We start from the raw sequence: 15,972 nt of genomic DNA, 5'->3' as shown, positions 1-15,972 counted from the left end.
AAGCCCGGTCTTTGCTGGTCATAGCTGGTAAGAAAGCTGGTTTTAGAGGGGTTTTGACCACTTCCTTAGCTGGTCAGGCTGGGAGACCAGGTTAAACCAGCTAAGTTTAGGCTGGTTTTAGCAGTTTTTTTGTTTTTTTTTCAGCAGGATAGAATAATCGTTATTAATAATCGTGATTATAATTTTAATCAAAATAATTGTGATTATCAGTTTAACCATTATCGTGCAGCCCTACAATGAGTGATGTCAAGTTTGACTGAAAGTAAAAATAAAAATGAAAGAAACAAAAGTAAACAATGCAAACAAACAATTGAAAGGACAAACAAAAAATGAAAACAACCAGGCAATAGATAAACAGCCTAAAATAATAAAGGATCAAACAAATTATAAATAAAACAAATAACAAGCAAAAAAAGCAAATAACAAAAGAACAAAACAATGAAAGAATATACAAAGAACAAGCAAAAACTCACAAATCATGAGCGATATCTTACCTCTCCCTCCATACTGCTTATTCGCACCAGTTCATTGAGAATCAGTAGAGCTCCATGGACACGGTCATCCTTATTCATGCCTTTCTCTTTAGCCAGAGTCTCATCAAAACCCTTTTCGGCTTCCTCAAACGTTTGCTGTTTATGACAACAAAATATATGGAATTTGTGGCCATACCCATAATACACACACACTTTTAAGACATTCAAAGGTGTTTTAATTCTGACCTTGTACCACTGTGGCTTCTGCATCTCTTTGGTCTCTCTCTGGGTGGTGAGGATCAGACAGGCTCTGAGTGCAGATACTGCACCCTCACGGATCGCCTGTTTGGAGTCCCACACAGCATAGAAAATGTTATCAAAGAATGGCTGCACCTGCTGGAAGAAGAATGTAGGTGCGCTAACAGCGAGCTCTCGCAAAACCAGCACCTGAAACAAAAACAGTGGAAATGGGATTCAGTTCACATTAAACAGAAGAGAGGAAAGAGACACAGAATGAAGTACTGCTAAGGAAGCTAAAATCCACCAATAACATACAGTCAAGAGTAAGAGAATCTGATGTAAAGTTTATATCACAACATTTAAGTGGCATTAAAGGGACAGTTGACCCAAAAATGGAAATTCTGTCATGATTTAATCATCCTCAAGTTGTTCCAAATCCGTACGATTTTCTTTCTTCTGTTGAACATAAAAGAAGATATTCTGAAGAATGCAGGTAACCAAACAGTTGCTGTTAGCCATCGACTGCCACAGTAGGGAAAAAATACTATGGAAACCAATGGCTACCAGCCACTGTTTGGGTACCAACATTCTTCTTTTGTGTTCAACAGAAGGAGGAAAATCATACAGGTTTGGAACAACGTGAGGGTGAGTAAGTGATGACAAATTTTTAATTTTGGGGTAAACTATAGCTTTAATTTAAACCTACACCAAGAAAAAAATGCTACTTTTACTTAAAGGCTTCAAACATATACTTTGAAATTCTTCATGACAATATAATATTCAGTTAAGTGTTTCTACGCACCGCTGCATGGCGTCTGCCCTCATTCCTGTCTGCTCCCAGCCATTCTAGAGCTCTCTTCACCTCAAACTCCACATACTCCGCAGTGAAGGTGTCTCCCGCCATGGACAGGTGACCCATGGCCTTAGAGGCCATCTCCATGACCACTGAGTCACTGGAGGGAAGCAGGTTGCGCAGGTAGTTGGCAAAACGGCTGATACGGGTGGCATTTCCACCTTCCACACCAATCAAACTCACTGGAGAAACAGCCATTACACAATGATTAAAAAATGATTCAAACAAAGCAATACAATGGTGACAAGTCACTTTCAATGGAAAATTCTAGGTAGATCTGGCAAAATTGAAACATAAGGCCACATTAGTTTACATGTTGATTAAAAATAACAATATATAGTAGATTTATTTATTTATTTATGATTTAACGCCATGTCAGCAGCAGTGGCTATATTCACGGCAAGAGGAAACATTTCAATTTCACAATTCAGTCATACTGTATATATCATGTCAAAACAAGTGTATAACAATTTTGTTTGAAAATTATATAGAAATAAATCAATATGTACAACATGTAAAAACAATTGTATAACAATTTTGTTTGAAAGAACAATTATATAGTCTTTCAGTTTAATGCATGGCAAAAAAAATTTAAATGGTCCCAGAAGAAGAGCATTAAAAGTAATAAGAACAATTATTATATATAGTCTTTCATTGGGTTCATACTCAATGGCCATGACAAAAAAAAATTAAATGTGGTGTCCCAGAAGAATTATTTGAGTCAGAAGCAAAAAATGCTCCTCAGTACTTTATATATATACTTTTTTTGTGTATTTTTTAATTTATGTTTTATTTAATGTAAGGCTGTCAAGTGATTACAAAATTTCAGTTAAACACTGTAAATGATGCGCTCCATTTAAAGCTCAAAGCCTTATTGGTACTTGTGTTTTGTGAGTGAAATTACAGACGGATATGGAGAGTAGATAGCAATTGTCTTCAGTTCTGTCTTTGGGTCAACTGATACTCACCGAATCCTTCACGTGTGCCAGGATTACCACAGTCTTTTTTCTCTTCATTGACAACATCTGATTGCTGGAAACCAACTCGAAGTGTTTTGTGTGTGTGGTGTGTTCAGCTCGTCCCACACAACATAGAAAGTGGTGGCTTCATCTCCTTTGGCCGATTATTATAATGAATGGCTTGAGTCGGAAGCAAAAACACTGAACTCATCTGAAATGAGAAAACAGTGTGACCCTAATAATCACCTATAAGTTTAGCTATTCATGTATAGTTGAAATGTAAGCAAGCTGTCAGCTAGCTGCTGATTTTACAAAATTTTATAGAATTAAACATTTGTAGAAATGTGATGCGCTCAAATATACTTTGGTATAATCACATGTAAAATAAAAAATTACTGACATCGTTTTTTCATGTTAGGATAAGAAAAAAATCACAATTATTTATCTTAATTTAACATTTATTTTCAATATTGGGCTTTGTGGGCTTGTCATCATGGGTACTAGGGTACTCTTTGCTGTGTGTGGATGACCATGTCGGTGTGCTACACCGAAGACCACTTTAAACCCTGGCACTTTACTGATCACGGACTTGCAAATAGATAATTTGCAACTCCATGTAATTAAAATGTTTTTGATGATTGAATCACAAGTGGTCAGCACTAAATACACATGAAAATGGGATCTAAAACATTTTGTGATCGGATCATAGAAACCATCTATGTCAATACAGGATCTGTGCATTAGGTAGCCTAATATGCCTGATGTTATCTGTCATTAATATTAATATTCAAACTAACAAACTGAAAACCACTCACTACTGAGTAAATACATTTTGTAGCTTTAATGTACAATTAATCTATATTTAATATATACATTAAAGACTATGCTGTTTTATTTTACATTTGCTAATAATTACATTATTTATTAATTTCTTTAGTATTCCTTTCCTGAATACTACTGTTGGACCTAACTAAAAAGCACCATTTATTTCATTTGTAATGTATCTTTGTTTGTTCTTATTGTATTTATTTGTACTTTTTCTTGTAAAATATTTTATCTAATATTGGTTAGACTGTTGACAGGTTTTGCTGTGGTACTGAAATTGGAATAGTGAAATTTCACTGGTGTCTAGGTGTGTGGTGATGCACATGCTGTTATGCTTCCATTATTCTAGTGTATATACTGTATACATGTTTCCTTTCTTGTTTGTTTAAACACATTGCAGGACAAAATAACTAAATAACTTAATTATCAGTCACAGGTGTGGCAATAAGACATTACATTTAGGCAAATATATATATAGAAATTACTATGTCAAAGCTATGCTTTTGACTCTTCTGGTGAAGATTAACAATGTAAATACTTGGATCAAGGAAAAAAGTAGTACAGTTTACCTCTCTTAGTTCTGTGGTGACATAATGCTGGAGGTCTTTGGCAGCTTTGGCACGTGTGTCTTCATTTCGACTCTTAAGGCCACTCACAAACTGCTGCAGAACTGTAGCAGTGCCAGACATGCTGGCGGCTAGGATTCAGCTACCTGTAGATCTGCCTGCAATTCAAACACTCTGCCATATAAGAAATAACTGTGTTAAGTGACTGCGTAAAATGATGATCTTGATTCCCAGATGCCAATAAACCTCTTTTACTATACTTTAGAAATTAAGAAACAATTTTACATTCAGTATCCCTTCATGAAAAATATGCATATTTTATCAGACAATTCCATAATGCCATGAAATGTATTATGACATATCGTCAAAAAATCATGAATCGGGAGTTTTCTGCTATTCTATATTGTATTACTTAATGATGATAATGTCACTTTACGTACTCTAAATGTGCTGACGCCAGAATATACAGAAGCATCTAAAGACCCACCTCCACAAAAAAATAAAAAATTAAATTAAATTAAAAAAAAAGCCAAGCACGGCAGTGTCAATTCATCAAAATAGTACACACTGACATTATTGGACAAAGTGAATAAAGTGTCCACACTGTAACAAAGGTCATTCAGTTATTTAAAAGGTATAACAGCATTATACTGTATATGCTAATGGGAACAGTAAAAGTTTTCAGCTCAGATCTACTACACCGCACCATACCCATTAAATGTATTAACAGACAAATGAAGCAGCTTACAATTATTAGTGATTCAGTGCCTTCAAAGTGTCTTGATCTATGATTTAACCTACAATCTTACAGCTCCCAGCTCGGATTTTGTAACCACGATTGTGTGCGTTACACGCAATTTTATCATTTTTAAAGAATGCTCATCGGTTTCTACCTCTGATGCAAGTAAATGAAAAACGTGTAGATCACAGTTATTCACGAAAATAATGGAAAAACACAATAACGGCACGTTTAGCGGATGAATCGATAGATAGGTTAGTTAGCCAAAGGTGCTACCTACAGCTACAGTCGGGTTATTTTAGAAAGTGCCTGTCAGCTGCTTACGTCATATTAAACATAACATTTTAATGGATTACATGTATTTAGAAATGCAGCATTTAGAAAATCAGTATTTACCCGATTAAAGGATTTTCCACTAGATGCAATGCACTCGTGAAACTGAAGACACAGAAGGCGGGCACAACCTTTGAGTGACGTCCCATCCGCCAATAGACAATCACTTGGAAACGCTTGACTGTACAGTTTAACCAATCATTCGCTCAGACGGAAGCGTCTCAAGCAGGAAAGAAACATAGGGTGAATCCAATTCACGTACAGGAACTACGTACTTAAAATTTCGTATAACATTGTTAATGCCATAGAAATACGATAAGATAATAAGCCAGTACGCTTAGTGTTTGAATCATAAAAATGTGACCCTGAACCACAAAACCAGTCTTATGTTACACGGGTTTATTTGTAGCAATAGCCAAAAATACATTGTATTGGTCAAAATTATAGATTTTTCTTTTGTGCCCAAAATCATTAGGATATTAAGTAAAGATCATGTTCCATGAAGATATGAAAAACGTAATTTTTTTATTAGTAATTTGCATTGCTAAGAACTTCATTTGGACAAATGTAAAGGCGATTTTCTCAATATTTAATTTTTTTAGCATCCTCAGATTCCAGATTTTCAAATAGTTGTATTTCGGCCAAATATTGTCATATCCTAACAAACTATACATCACTGGAAAGCTCATTTATTCAGCTATAAATCACAATAAATATAAAGAAGAGGGCTTACGGGTCCTAATGTTGAATGGGTGAGGTGTCTAAATAATATCCTATATTGAATATTCTGCCTAGAGAGGTTTATTTTAATTGTCATTATTTAGGTGTAAAATTATTGTCCAGACGGCACATGGATGGCATATTCACATGGTACTTGTTACTTTTCTCAGTCCTGGTAAGGACCCGACCAATATTTAGGATCAAATCACTTTTGGCCACATTAAAAATTACAAAATAAACCCTATAACGAAGAACCAACTATCCAGAATGGAGAACAACCTTATACAAAGCACTATACAACAAACTATGTCTTTTAAAGTCAATTGTCAAAGACCACCAGAACCCTTTGGACTATCCTATTAAACTAATAAACAAAATATAAACCCTAAAATCTCCAAAAGCTTGTTGTATTGACACCGTCCTAAACAAAATTATTAAATACACAGACTACAATTTTAAATTGGCCATTCTAACATTTTTTTAAATAATCTTCAGTGCAGGTGCATTTCCCAAAATCTGGAGCCATGACCTCATTACTATTGCCCCTATTTTTAAAAACAGAGACAAATTCAACCCACACCCCACAACTACCATAGTTTATTTATTTAAACAATAGGTAATCTTTTCTGCAACATCCATTGGCTTCCAACCAAAATATTGCACACCAGACCATTTCCACACAGTACATGCACTAAATGACAAGCAAATTAACCAGAATCTTCTCATGCTTTGTTGATTTTAAAAAAGTTTTGACTGGATTGATAGTTTGGCAAGGATATTTCATTTAGTTGATTCAGTGCATGCAAAAAAAAAAAAAAAAAAAAAAAAACACTGAACAGAAGCAACAGCTCAACAAAATAAATTAGAATGTTATCTGTCCCTAAACGACATAAACATAAATTGGACAATAACAACAATGAATAACATAAAAAAACAACCAACCAAATAAATAAACAATAAATAAAATATGTAATTTTTGCCTTTTCCTTCTCATTGTTATTTTATCAAGCATCTGTGTGTGTGTGTGTGTGTGTGTGTGTGTGTGTGTGTGTGTGTGTGTGTGTGTGTGTGTGTGTGTGTGTGTGTGTGTGTGTGTGTGTGTGTGTGTGTGTGTGTGTGTGTGTGTGTGTGTGTGTGTGTGTGTGTGTGTGTGTGTGTGTGTGTGGAAAAAGTGTATGTCTGTAATTTAATGTTACCTTATAGACACGATTGCGAAGTTTATCTCTTTGGTTTTGTTCAGCTGCTCAAAATGACCCTATTAAAGTGTCAGCGTTGTGTTAGAGAGGATAAAACAGCAGAGGACACAGATCATGTGGAGGTTTGTAGGTATTCATATTATTAGCAGCAGCTGTTTTAAAGAGAGCTGAGTTTGTGTGAGCTAGTTGGCTAACGTTAGCACAGCTGACAAGATTCATTATTATATTTACCTTTAGCGTTGACAAATTACATTAACATTATACAGCTCGATAGCCTATTAAATTAATGTTTTAATAAAAGGAAGTCTTGTTGATCAGTATGAATCTGTACCATAGTTATAGCATAGTTACAATGTATTTATAATAACCATAGTTAATACCTTTAGGTAAAACCACGGGGTTCCTCAATGCAACTGCATTTTGTATAAAATATGTTATGAAACATAAACAGAAAAGGTCTAAACACATGCGGAGCCAATCACCACTGCTGCCATAGTGAAAATGAGACATATTATATAATGCTATTATTCTTGCTGCAAAAATACAAGTTACTAAAGCTACCCGGTGGGCAATTGATGTTGAAAAGACATCAAATTTACATCAAAACTGACGTCAAAAAACAGGTCAAATATGCGACTCAAACTGATGTCAAAAACTTGACATGACGTTGATTTGATGTAAATTGAACAACAAACATTGGTCAGCATATAGATTAAACCCATTTCAGTGTGGGATTAACTTCTTATTTTCACCCAATTATCACTGGAAGAAATTGCCATCCAAACTGAATTTAAAACTTTTTGTTTGTTTATATATACGTATCTTTTTTCTATTTATTTGGGAGATTGTAAAAATTTTGGGTAAAAACAGAATGCAATGATGTGGAAGTTTCAAATTTCAATATTTTATTCAGAATACAACATAGATGACATAGCAAAATGTTTAAACTGAGAAAATGTATCATTTTAAGGGAAAAATAGGTTGATTTTAAATTTCATGGCATCAAACACATCTCAAAAAAAGTTGGGACAAGGCCAGGTTTACCACTGTGTGGCATCCCCTCTTCTTTTTATAACAGTCTGCACACGTCTGGGGACTGAGGAGACAAGCTGCTCAAGTTTAGGAATAGGAATGTTGTCCCATTCTTGTCTAATACAGGCTTCCAGTTGCTCAACTGTCTTAGGTCTTCTTTGTCGCTTCTTCCTCTTTCTGATGCGCCAAATGTTTTCTATGGGTGAAAGATCTGGACTGCAGGCTGGCCATTTCAGTACCCGCATCCTTCTTCTACGCAGCCATGATGTTGTAATTGATGCAGTATGTGGTCTGGAATTGTCATGTTGGAAAATGCAAGGTCTTCCCTGAAAGAGACGACGTCTGGATGGGAGCATATGTTGTTCTAGAACTTGGATATACCTTTCAGCATTGATGGTGCCTTTCCTGCCCATGCCACACGCACTCATGCAACCCCATACCATCAGAGATGCAGGCTTCTGAACTGAGCGCTGATAACCACTTGGGTTGTCCTTGTCCTCTTTAGTCTGGATGACATGGCGTCCCAGTTAGAGTTAGGGTTAGGAACTTCAAATTTTGATTCGTCTGACCACAGAATAGTAAAGCAACCTTTTAGCTTTGATAACATTGTATTATTTTGTTGTGTCATTGTTTCGGCAATGTTATGCAACATCACAGTGATTATTTCTATCAAGAGTTGCATTAATTTATAGCCAAGTTCTCGTATTGACAATGGGAAGGTAAAGCCACTAAAGTCGACTCCAGCACATCCCAAAGACTTTAAATAGGGTTAAGCTCAGGTCTCTGGTGAAGCTCAGGTTCCTCATGCTGACTAAATCACTGTTTCACAATTTAGGTCCAGTGAATCTTGACATTGTCATTCTGGAATATGGATATGGGTACATATTCCAACATAGTTGTTTAAGAAATGAGAAGCTTCACACTGCATCAGTTAGGGTTAAAAGAATTGTTGCAAAACATATAACCAGAATATACCAGAAATATATTAATCACTGCAATAATGGTACAATCCTAGACTCTTCCATATTTACTTACTTAAATCCAAATGGCAACTTTTTGGTTTTGTTTTGTTTGTTTGTTTGTTTTGGGCAGTGTATAATACACTGTGGTAGCATTTGCTGTACTGCATTAAGATATTTAAACACAAATTAATTTGGACTGCATTATTTCAAAAACACATTATTAGAGTAAATTTAATGCAAATCATTTTAAGAACAATGAGAATTACAAAACCTTCAAAAATAAAGTATCTTGATGCATTACAGTAATTAAATTGTTTAGGAATGAAATGTGTTAAATTGGCATGAATATGTCAGTCATTATGCAAATAAAATTGAAAGTAAAAGAGCAATAAAATCTTTAGAATTTGGGGTGAGATGTGTCTTGGACATGTTCTTGTGAGATTGTGTGTGTGTTTTATTAACTGACAATTTTCATGGCAGAAAATCTTGCCATCCAGCTACAGTCATCTACTTTGTCATCATGAACTGCTGGAAATGTCAGGAGATATTGAAAACTTTAGAGCGGCTATTAAATTGCAGATGACTTCTGAGGAGGAGGTCCAAAAGTGGTTGGAGGATTTCCAGAAATCCTCAGCTTTAACATGGAGAAAATCCAGGACATACCCTGACTCTGGACGCTACAACAAATACAGAGTAAGACCAGTCTGTTTATGTTCACTTTAAAGGCAACATAATATCAAAATTGAGCCTGTATACCTTTCATAATAGACATGCTTGTTCTTATTGTGCACAATTCATCAGTGTAATAACATTCTCTAAAATGACTTTCTTTGCTGAATCATCAAGTCAACTGTTGGTTCATTTAAAGCTTTAGCAATAGTTATTGTAATAAAGAAATTAGGGGTGGCACGATACAATTTTTTCAGAACCGATCTCGATCCGTATTGGACGATACCGATCCGATACCAGTGCAGTTTTTTTTTTTTTAAATCAATGTAGACTTTCAATACCTCAGTGTGTGTTGACCTGATCATCACTCTTTTGTGTGTTACCCACAATCTACTAAATATAGATAACTTTATTATAAAGAAAAATAACAAATTAAAAAATATATAATCATAATCCATGAGAAAAAATACTATTATATACTAAGTTAGTGGATAATTCAGCAGCCAAAGTTAGTCTAGAAAATTATTAGTTCACAATAATTTTATAAAATCTAATCATTTAGAGAAAAAACATTTAGTGGGGGGAGGGTAATCTTAAAAAGGTGTAATCTGGTAAAATGTTACACATTGCTCTTTGTATTGTTGTAAAATACAAGCAAATTTATATATAATATATATATATATATATATATATATATATATATATATATATATATATATATATGCAATAAATTAAAAATAAATAATGGCCAATAAATTTCTTTTAAATTTATAGCACAGTAATGAGGCAGCAACATATGATAGGCTATAATTAATCTTTCATTGCACAAAAGTATTATAATATGAAAGGCTCCAGTACAGAGCGGCACAAAGCTATTATGTGCATCCCCTGAGCAGAATGATGGGCTTAAAGCATCACGGAGTCACAGCGTGCAGCATAGAAAATTTCAAAGCACAAAGGGAAGAGATTTTGATGCATAGTGTATTATATCTGTGCGATAGTTTATTGAGTCTCTTCTTGTAACCGTTTTGAATTTCAGTTTAGGGAGGAGGTTTTTGTGTGTAGTGTTTTATATTGCACTCTCAGACTTGTATTCTCAGACTTGCACTCTCAGACACTTGTGCTTCAGCTAGCGACGTCAGTTGCAGTCTTTAATTTTTTTTTTTTGTTCTATTTATTGATAACTCTTTGTTTGAATCTCTCAACATTTTATAACAGTAGCCAGGTGGTGAAGACAAGAAAAAAGAAACTAAATTACAATGTCACTTGCAATCGCCACTTGCACTCTCCGCTACCTGTGACATCACTTGCAGTCGACACAAATCGTGCATGTTGCCAATGGAGACAAGACGCTGTGGTGGTGATTAAATGATTAAACCTAAATTACTAGGCCTACTACTATAACGTACGGGTCCTGCAAGAAAAAAGACAAGACCGGCAAATCCGTGGCCACAGAACAGCAGAATATGAACGCAATGAACAAAGTCTTTCGTTTAAGCGTTTTTCCTCCTGTAGAAAAAACAAACACTTAATATGGCATAATGTATTAAGATACATTAAGTTCAATTAAAGACCAAATCGATATATAGTTATTATTTAATGTACTACAAGGCAAGCAGATGGCTATGAAACACAATGCGCAAACGTTGTCCTCCCATACAGCAAAACGCTTAATGTGGCCTAATAACAGACTAAGATGATAAAGACAATTCAGTAGGCCTAGCCTATATGTGTTGTTGTTGACTCAACGTATATACAGACCAGCAAATATGAAAGTGCATTATGAAATGCATTAAGTGATTTTAAAAGGATCAACTCCGTATAGGAAAGCAGATGAGTACAGAACGCAGTGCGTTAAATTGTACATTAAACGTTTTCCTCCTATAGAACATCATTATAAATAAAACACATAGTGTAGCTTTATGGACAAAGAGTGATATAAACGAGTTGTAGACAGTTTATTCTATATGGCAAAATGCTTAACGCGAAACTTTGCGTGTTGCGTTTATTCTGGGCTCACCTGCTTGCTTGTACATATTAGTTATGTATTTTAATAATGTAGAGAAGCATATTGAGTTTGGCCTTTATCATCTTAGTCCATTATGCCACATTTTGCGGTATATGAGGAAAATACTATATATATATTCATTATATTAATGAACTGTATATTTAATTTGATATTTTAATATTTATATTTGATGTTTTATATTAATATTTATATTTTCTTGCAGGACCCTGTACGTTATAGTACTAATTTAGTTTTAATCATTTAATCACCACCACAGCGTTTCGTCTCCATTGGTATTATTGTGGGTTTGTGTTGTTTGCGGGTGAGGTTAGAGGTTGAGTTTGGTTCTTTTTTATTTTTTTTTTGTAATTGTAATTTAGTTTTTTTTTTTTTTTTTTTGTCTTCGCCACCTGGCTACTGTTATAAAATGTTGGGAAATTCAAACAAAAAGTAATAAAAAATTCAACAAAATAAAAAATAAAGACTGCAAGTGATGTCACTGCAAGTGTCTGATAGTGCAAGTCTGAGAATGCAAGTCTGAGAGTGCAAGTGCAAGCCTGCAGCCAGACCCTCTTGCAGTTTACTGTGCTCTCTAGTGCTCTCTACTCCAGTGTAGTGATCTCTAACAGACATCCGGTAGAGAGTAACATGCTTTAGAAACAGCACTAAACTCCAGCCAGATAAAGTCCTTTTATGCAAAACCATTAATCTTTATCTACAGATCAAGTATAATAATAGGAACATTGAATCATCTTGGAGAGAGTTTTATCGTCTTGACTGTCGTAATGCGATGCAGAGTTTGAATGCTTAATGAAGGATGACAGATAGTCGCAGCAGAGAGAAGAGTTTACTAACGAATTAAATATTCACCTGTACCTCACATTATACTACGGAACGGCTTCAGACCACTTTGAATATATTGCTCAAAAACTTTATGGTGCTTTATAATGTTTGTGTGCCTTTCGTGGGGGTTAACAATAACAGAATAGTATACACACAATATCGGATTTGTTTCGGTCTCGTCTGACCGGTACCCCGAGAAAATGCCAGTATCGGAGCAATACCGGTACTGAATATCAGATCGGCGCATCTCTAAAATAAATTTTGTGATGATTAACAAAAATGTAATAATGGTTACATGATAAATAGCAAAGATGTTTTGGGAAAAAAAGGGAAATTCATGTTGAGTATTGACATTTTGAGAGTTTGTGCATATTCCGCAGGTGGATCTGAGATGCCAGCACAAAACATACACTTCATCATCCAAGACGACCAAAAATACCAACTGCCCTGCCACCATGTTTCTGATTCTCAAGAGATTTATGTATGAAAGAAAGTCCAGGTGAGACAAAAACGAGACCAAGGTAATGTACTACAAACACAATACAATTCAGTTCATCTTGAACACCCAAATGTTTGGTCACAGTAAATTGAATTCATAGAAGGTAATGCAATCTATGCATTAAAACATAATACTTAATATATCCTTCCACAGATCAGGAGACCCACATATTGAAGAGGGCTATTTCCTTCATGTGAACTTGAGGAATGAACATAATCATAGACTGAACACTACTGAGGTCATGAGGTGGAGAGATGTGTCAAATGACACCATTGAAAAGCTACAACAGCTCTACAAAAGCGGTCACTCTCCTTCATCTGCACTAAAGACTATTAAATACAACCTGCATGAAGAGGAAGGCGATAACTATATTTATGCGGATCGATCCATCTGCCCAGACCTTCAGTTCTGCTACAGGTCAGTCAAACTATAGCTCAAAACACGTGTTTCGAATTTATAAAACTCTTTGTAATAATTGCATTCATGTTTATTTCACACATTATTGGAAAAAGTTTTACACATAATTTTGTTTAATGATTTTAAAAATGTCAAGAGTTGAACTAACGTATAAAAAATAATTTTATATATTTAATCCTAAATGTTGTGATGTTTCCTACCCTACTTAAAGAGGTTGTTCCACAATATTAAGGAAGTCGCAGTTCTCATGAAATATGGTGAGGAAGAAAGATCTTTCTGAAGATGAAAAGTATGAAACAATGCAATGTCTTGCAAAAGGCAGTAAAACAAACAATATTTTGCGAAAAGCTAATAGAAATTATTGAACTGTCAAAAGATTTGTGAGTGACTTGGAGCACATAAGATCTTGGTCAGATAAAGATTTATTAAGGAAAGTTTCTGTCAAAAAATGTACTGTATTGTAATGCCAGCTGTAAAAAAAAGCCACTGCTGAGCAGCAGACAGATGTCACAAAGAGAAACCTGCTCAGTGGCTGTAGAAACACATCAAAACTTGTTTTTTAATAGTTTTATTCACTTACGAATGCTGTAGTACAATGGATGGTCAAGATAAATGCATTTCTGATAGTTGATGAATGGCCATCCTATTCCAATGAGACTGCAACATCAGCGAGGAGGTGGTGGGTGATGATTTGGGTTGGAATATTGGGAAGTGAGATGTAAGGTCATTTTAGGGTGTCAAAATTACTTCTGCAAGATATGTGGAGTTCATAACTGACCATTTTCTGATGTGGTATAAAATGAAGAATAGTGCTCTTGGAAATAAAATAATTTTCATGCAGGATAACACACTATCCCATGCTGCATAAATACCGTGATGCGAAACAGTTTAAAAATGTGTTTCTAAAGCCACTGAGCAGGTTTCTCTTTGTGAAGTTTGGTTAGCAGTGACAGAAACGCAGCTTTACACACAACTGTCAGTCTGCATGGAGAGGATCTTGAGACTCACACCTGTCTGCTGCTCAGCAGTGGCTTTTTTACAGCTGCCATTAAAATACAGTTCATCTTTATCTGACCAAGATCTTCTGTGCTCTAAGTCACTCACAAGTCTTTTGACAGTTCAATAATTTCTATTTGCTTTTCGCAAAATATTGTTTTAATGCCTTTTGCAAGACATTGCATTGTTTAATACTTTTCATCTTCAGAAAGATCTTTCTTCCTCACCATATTTCATGAGAACTGTGACTTGCTTGATAATGTGGAACAAACTCTTTAAGTAGGGTTTCCATTTACCTAAGAAGACCTGGCAAACTATTGGCCAAACCTGTCTGAGATTTATACCAGTTATCCAAAAAGACAAACAAAAATCTGTCTATCTTTTGCAATTTGTTACTATTGAATATTAAATCATATTTTTAATAATATTTCACTACAGATTATACCACAAGCTTTTTCAGAAAGCATGTGCTGGACCTGCAGGTAAGACAACCTGGAGTGTGTGTATATACAGTACAGATAGATAGATAGATAGATAGATAGATAGGTCAGACAATGTGCAAATGGAAGTCTGTTAAAAAAATAAATATAATGAATGTATCTGTGTAGGTTAGGTTTTAGCCTACATGAAGGGTTAAAATTTAAATATTACTGTCACAGGAACAGATAGAAGACTCGGAGGTAACTGTTCTTATACAGGGCTTGATGAGATCTTACTGCTCTTATAAAAAATATTTTATTATTACTATATTTTGTAAATGTGGAACAACAAATGTATAAAACATGTCTAACAACAAATGTTTTAGCATAATGTATATAATTACAATATTTGGGTGTCTTTTCAGGGAAGGCCATTTCAGACGAGCTTTTTAAACCCTTAGAATTGGAACAATCATGGGAGACAACGGCAGTGACAGGTGAATAGGAACAAATTTCATGCACCTGCCGAAATAAGACAATAGTTGTCTATGAAGAGATATTATAGAAAAGATTTCACAACATTGTGAAAAGAAAAGATCCAAACACTGTATAGAAGCTATTAAATCAATAAGCCTTAAAAAGCTTGGCATGAACATCGTGAAACCTAAACATTACAAGAAATCAGTGTTTACCCCATTTATTTTATATTTTTGGTATTGATGTGCACAATTCAACAATGCACATTATTCTAAAAGAGAAAAGGTTTTTAGTTTGTAATTTTGATCACAATGTAATAGCTGGCTCCATTCAGGTATGAAACTCCCACTTTTCACCATGCAGTCAGTTGACTGAATAAAAATCAAGTCCCACCCTACATTTTCCCCCTTCATTGAATGTTGTTTCAGTTTGCTGTCATGTTATGACTTTATATAACTGAACCTATGCTGCCCACCATATATTTCAAAGTGCCCAGACACCTGTAACTGTTACCTTTTAACAACCCTATACAAACAGAATGTGTTTCTGATGTCGTCATTGTCCAAACCCATGTAATGTGAATGAGCATTACTGTTTTTATGTCATATATGTCACCCAAGTTTATTTATATCCAATACTGCATCAGGGCTCTGTGTGGTGGCCATTTTAATGTGGTTTAAATTTTGGCAAAATGTGACATGTTATTTTGACAAAATATCACATGCAAATTCATGGCTTTTCAGTAC

General features: G+C 34.8%; 2 protein-coding genes and 1 long non-coding RNA gene across 3 annotated transcripts in view; 1 reads left to right on the top strand and 2 right to left on the bottom strand.

Moving 5' to 3' along the window:
• Nucleotides 1-1,968, bottom strand: part of LOC109094977 (mechanistic target of rapamycin kinase) — a 170,037-nt gene extending 168,069 nt beyond the window's left edge. Inside the window, 3 exon segments of the mRNA XM_042761448.1 lie at nucleotides 495-629; nucleotides 720-920; nucleotides 1,516-1,968. Of these exon segments, the coding sequence (XP_042617382.1) occupies nucleotides 495-629; nucleotides 720-920; nucleotides 1,516-1,764 (585 nt within the window). The 5' untranslated portion in view covers nucleotides 1,765-1,968.
• A 2,014-nt stretch (nucleotides 1,969-3,982) lies between these two features.
• Nucleotides 3,983-5,304, bottom strand: LOC122145969. The gene is made up of 2 exons (XR_006160698.1): nucleotides 5,052-5,304; nucleotides 3,983-4,090 (listed from the first exon to the last, which is right to left on the bottom strand). It is a non-coding gene; the product is annotated as an uncharacterized LOC122145969 (long non-coding RNA).
• Nucleotides 5,305-6,957: 1,653 nt separating this feature from the next.
• On the top strand, nucleotides 6,958-15,836 carry LOC109095454. Its single transcript, XM_019109171.2, has 6 exons — nucleotides 6,958-7,026; nucleotides 9,379-9,591; nucleotides 12,799-12,917; nucleotides 13,071-13,334; nucleotides 14,769-14,812; nucleotides 15,175-15,836. Exons 1-6 carry the CDS (start codon nucleotides 6,958-6,960, stop codon nucleotides 15,252-15,254), a joined length of 789 nt encoding a protein of 262 aa, XP_018964716.1. The 3' UTR covers nucleotides 15,255-15,836.
• The last annotated feature ends 136 nt before the right edge of the window (nucleotides 15,837-15,972 follow it).

The sequence above is a fragment of the Cyprinus carpio genome, chromosome A8 (assembly GCF_018340385.1).
Source record: "Cyprinus carpio isolate SPL01 chromosome A8, ASM1834038v1, whole genome shotgun sequence".
Taxonomy (NCBI): domain Eukaryota; kingdom Metazoa; phylum Chordata; class Actinopteri; order Cypriniformes; family Cyprinidae; genus Cyprinus; species Cyprinus carpio.
The sequence above is the reverse complement of the archived record's forward strand: the minus strand, read 5'-3'. Positions and strand labels throughout refer to the sequence as shown.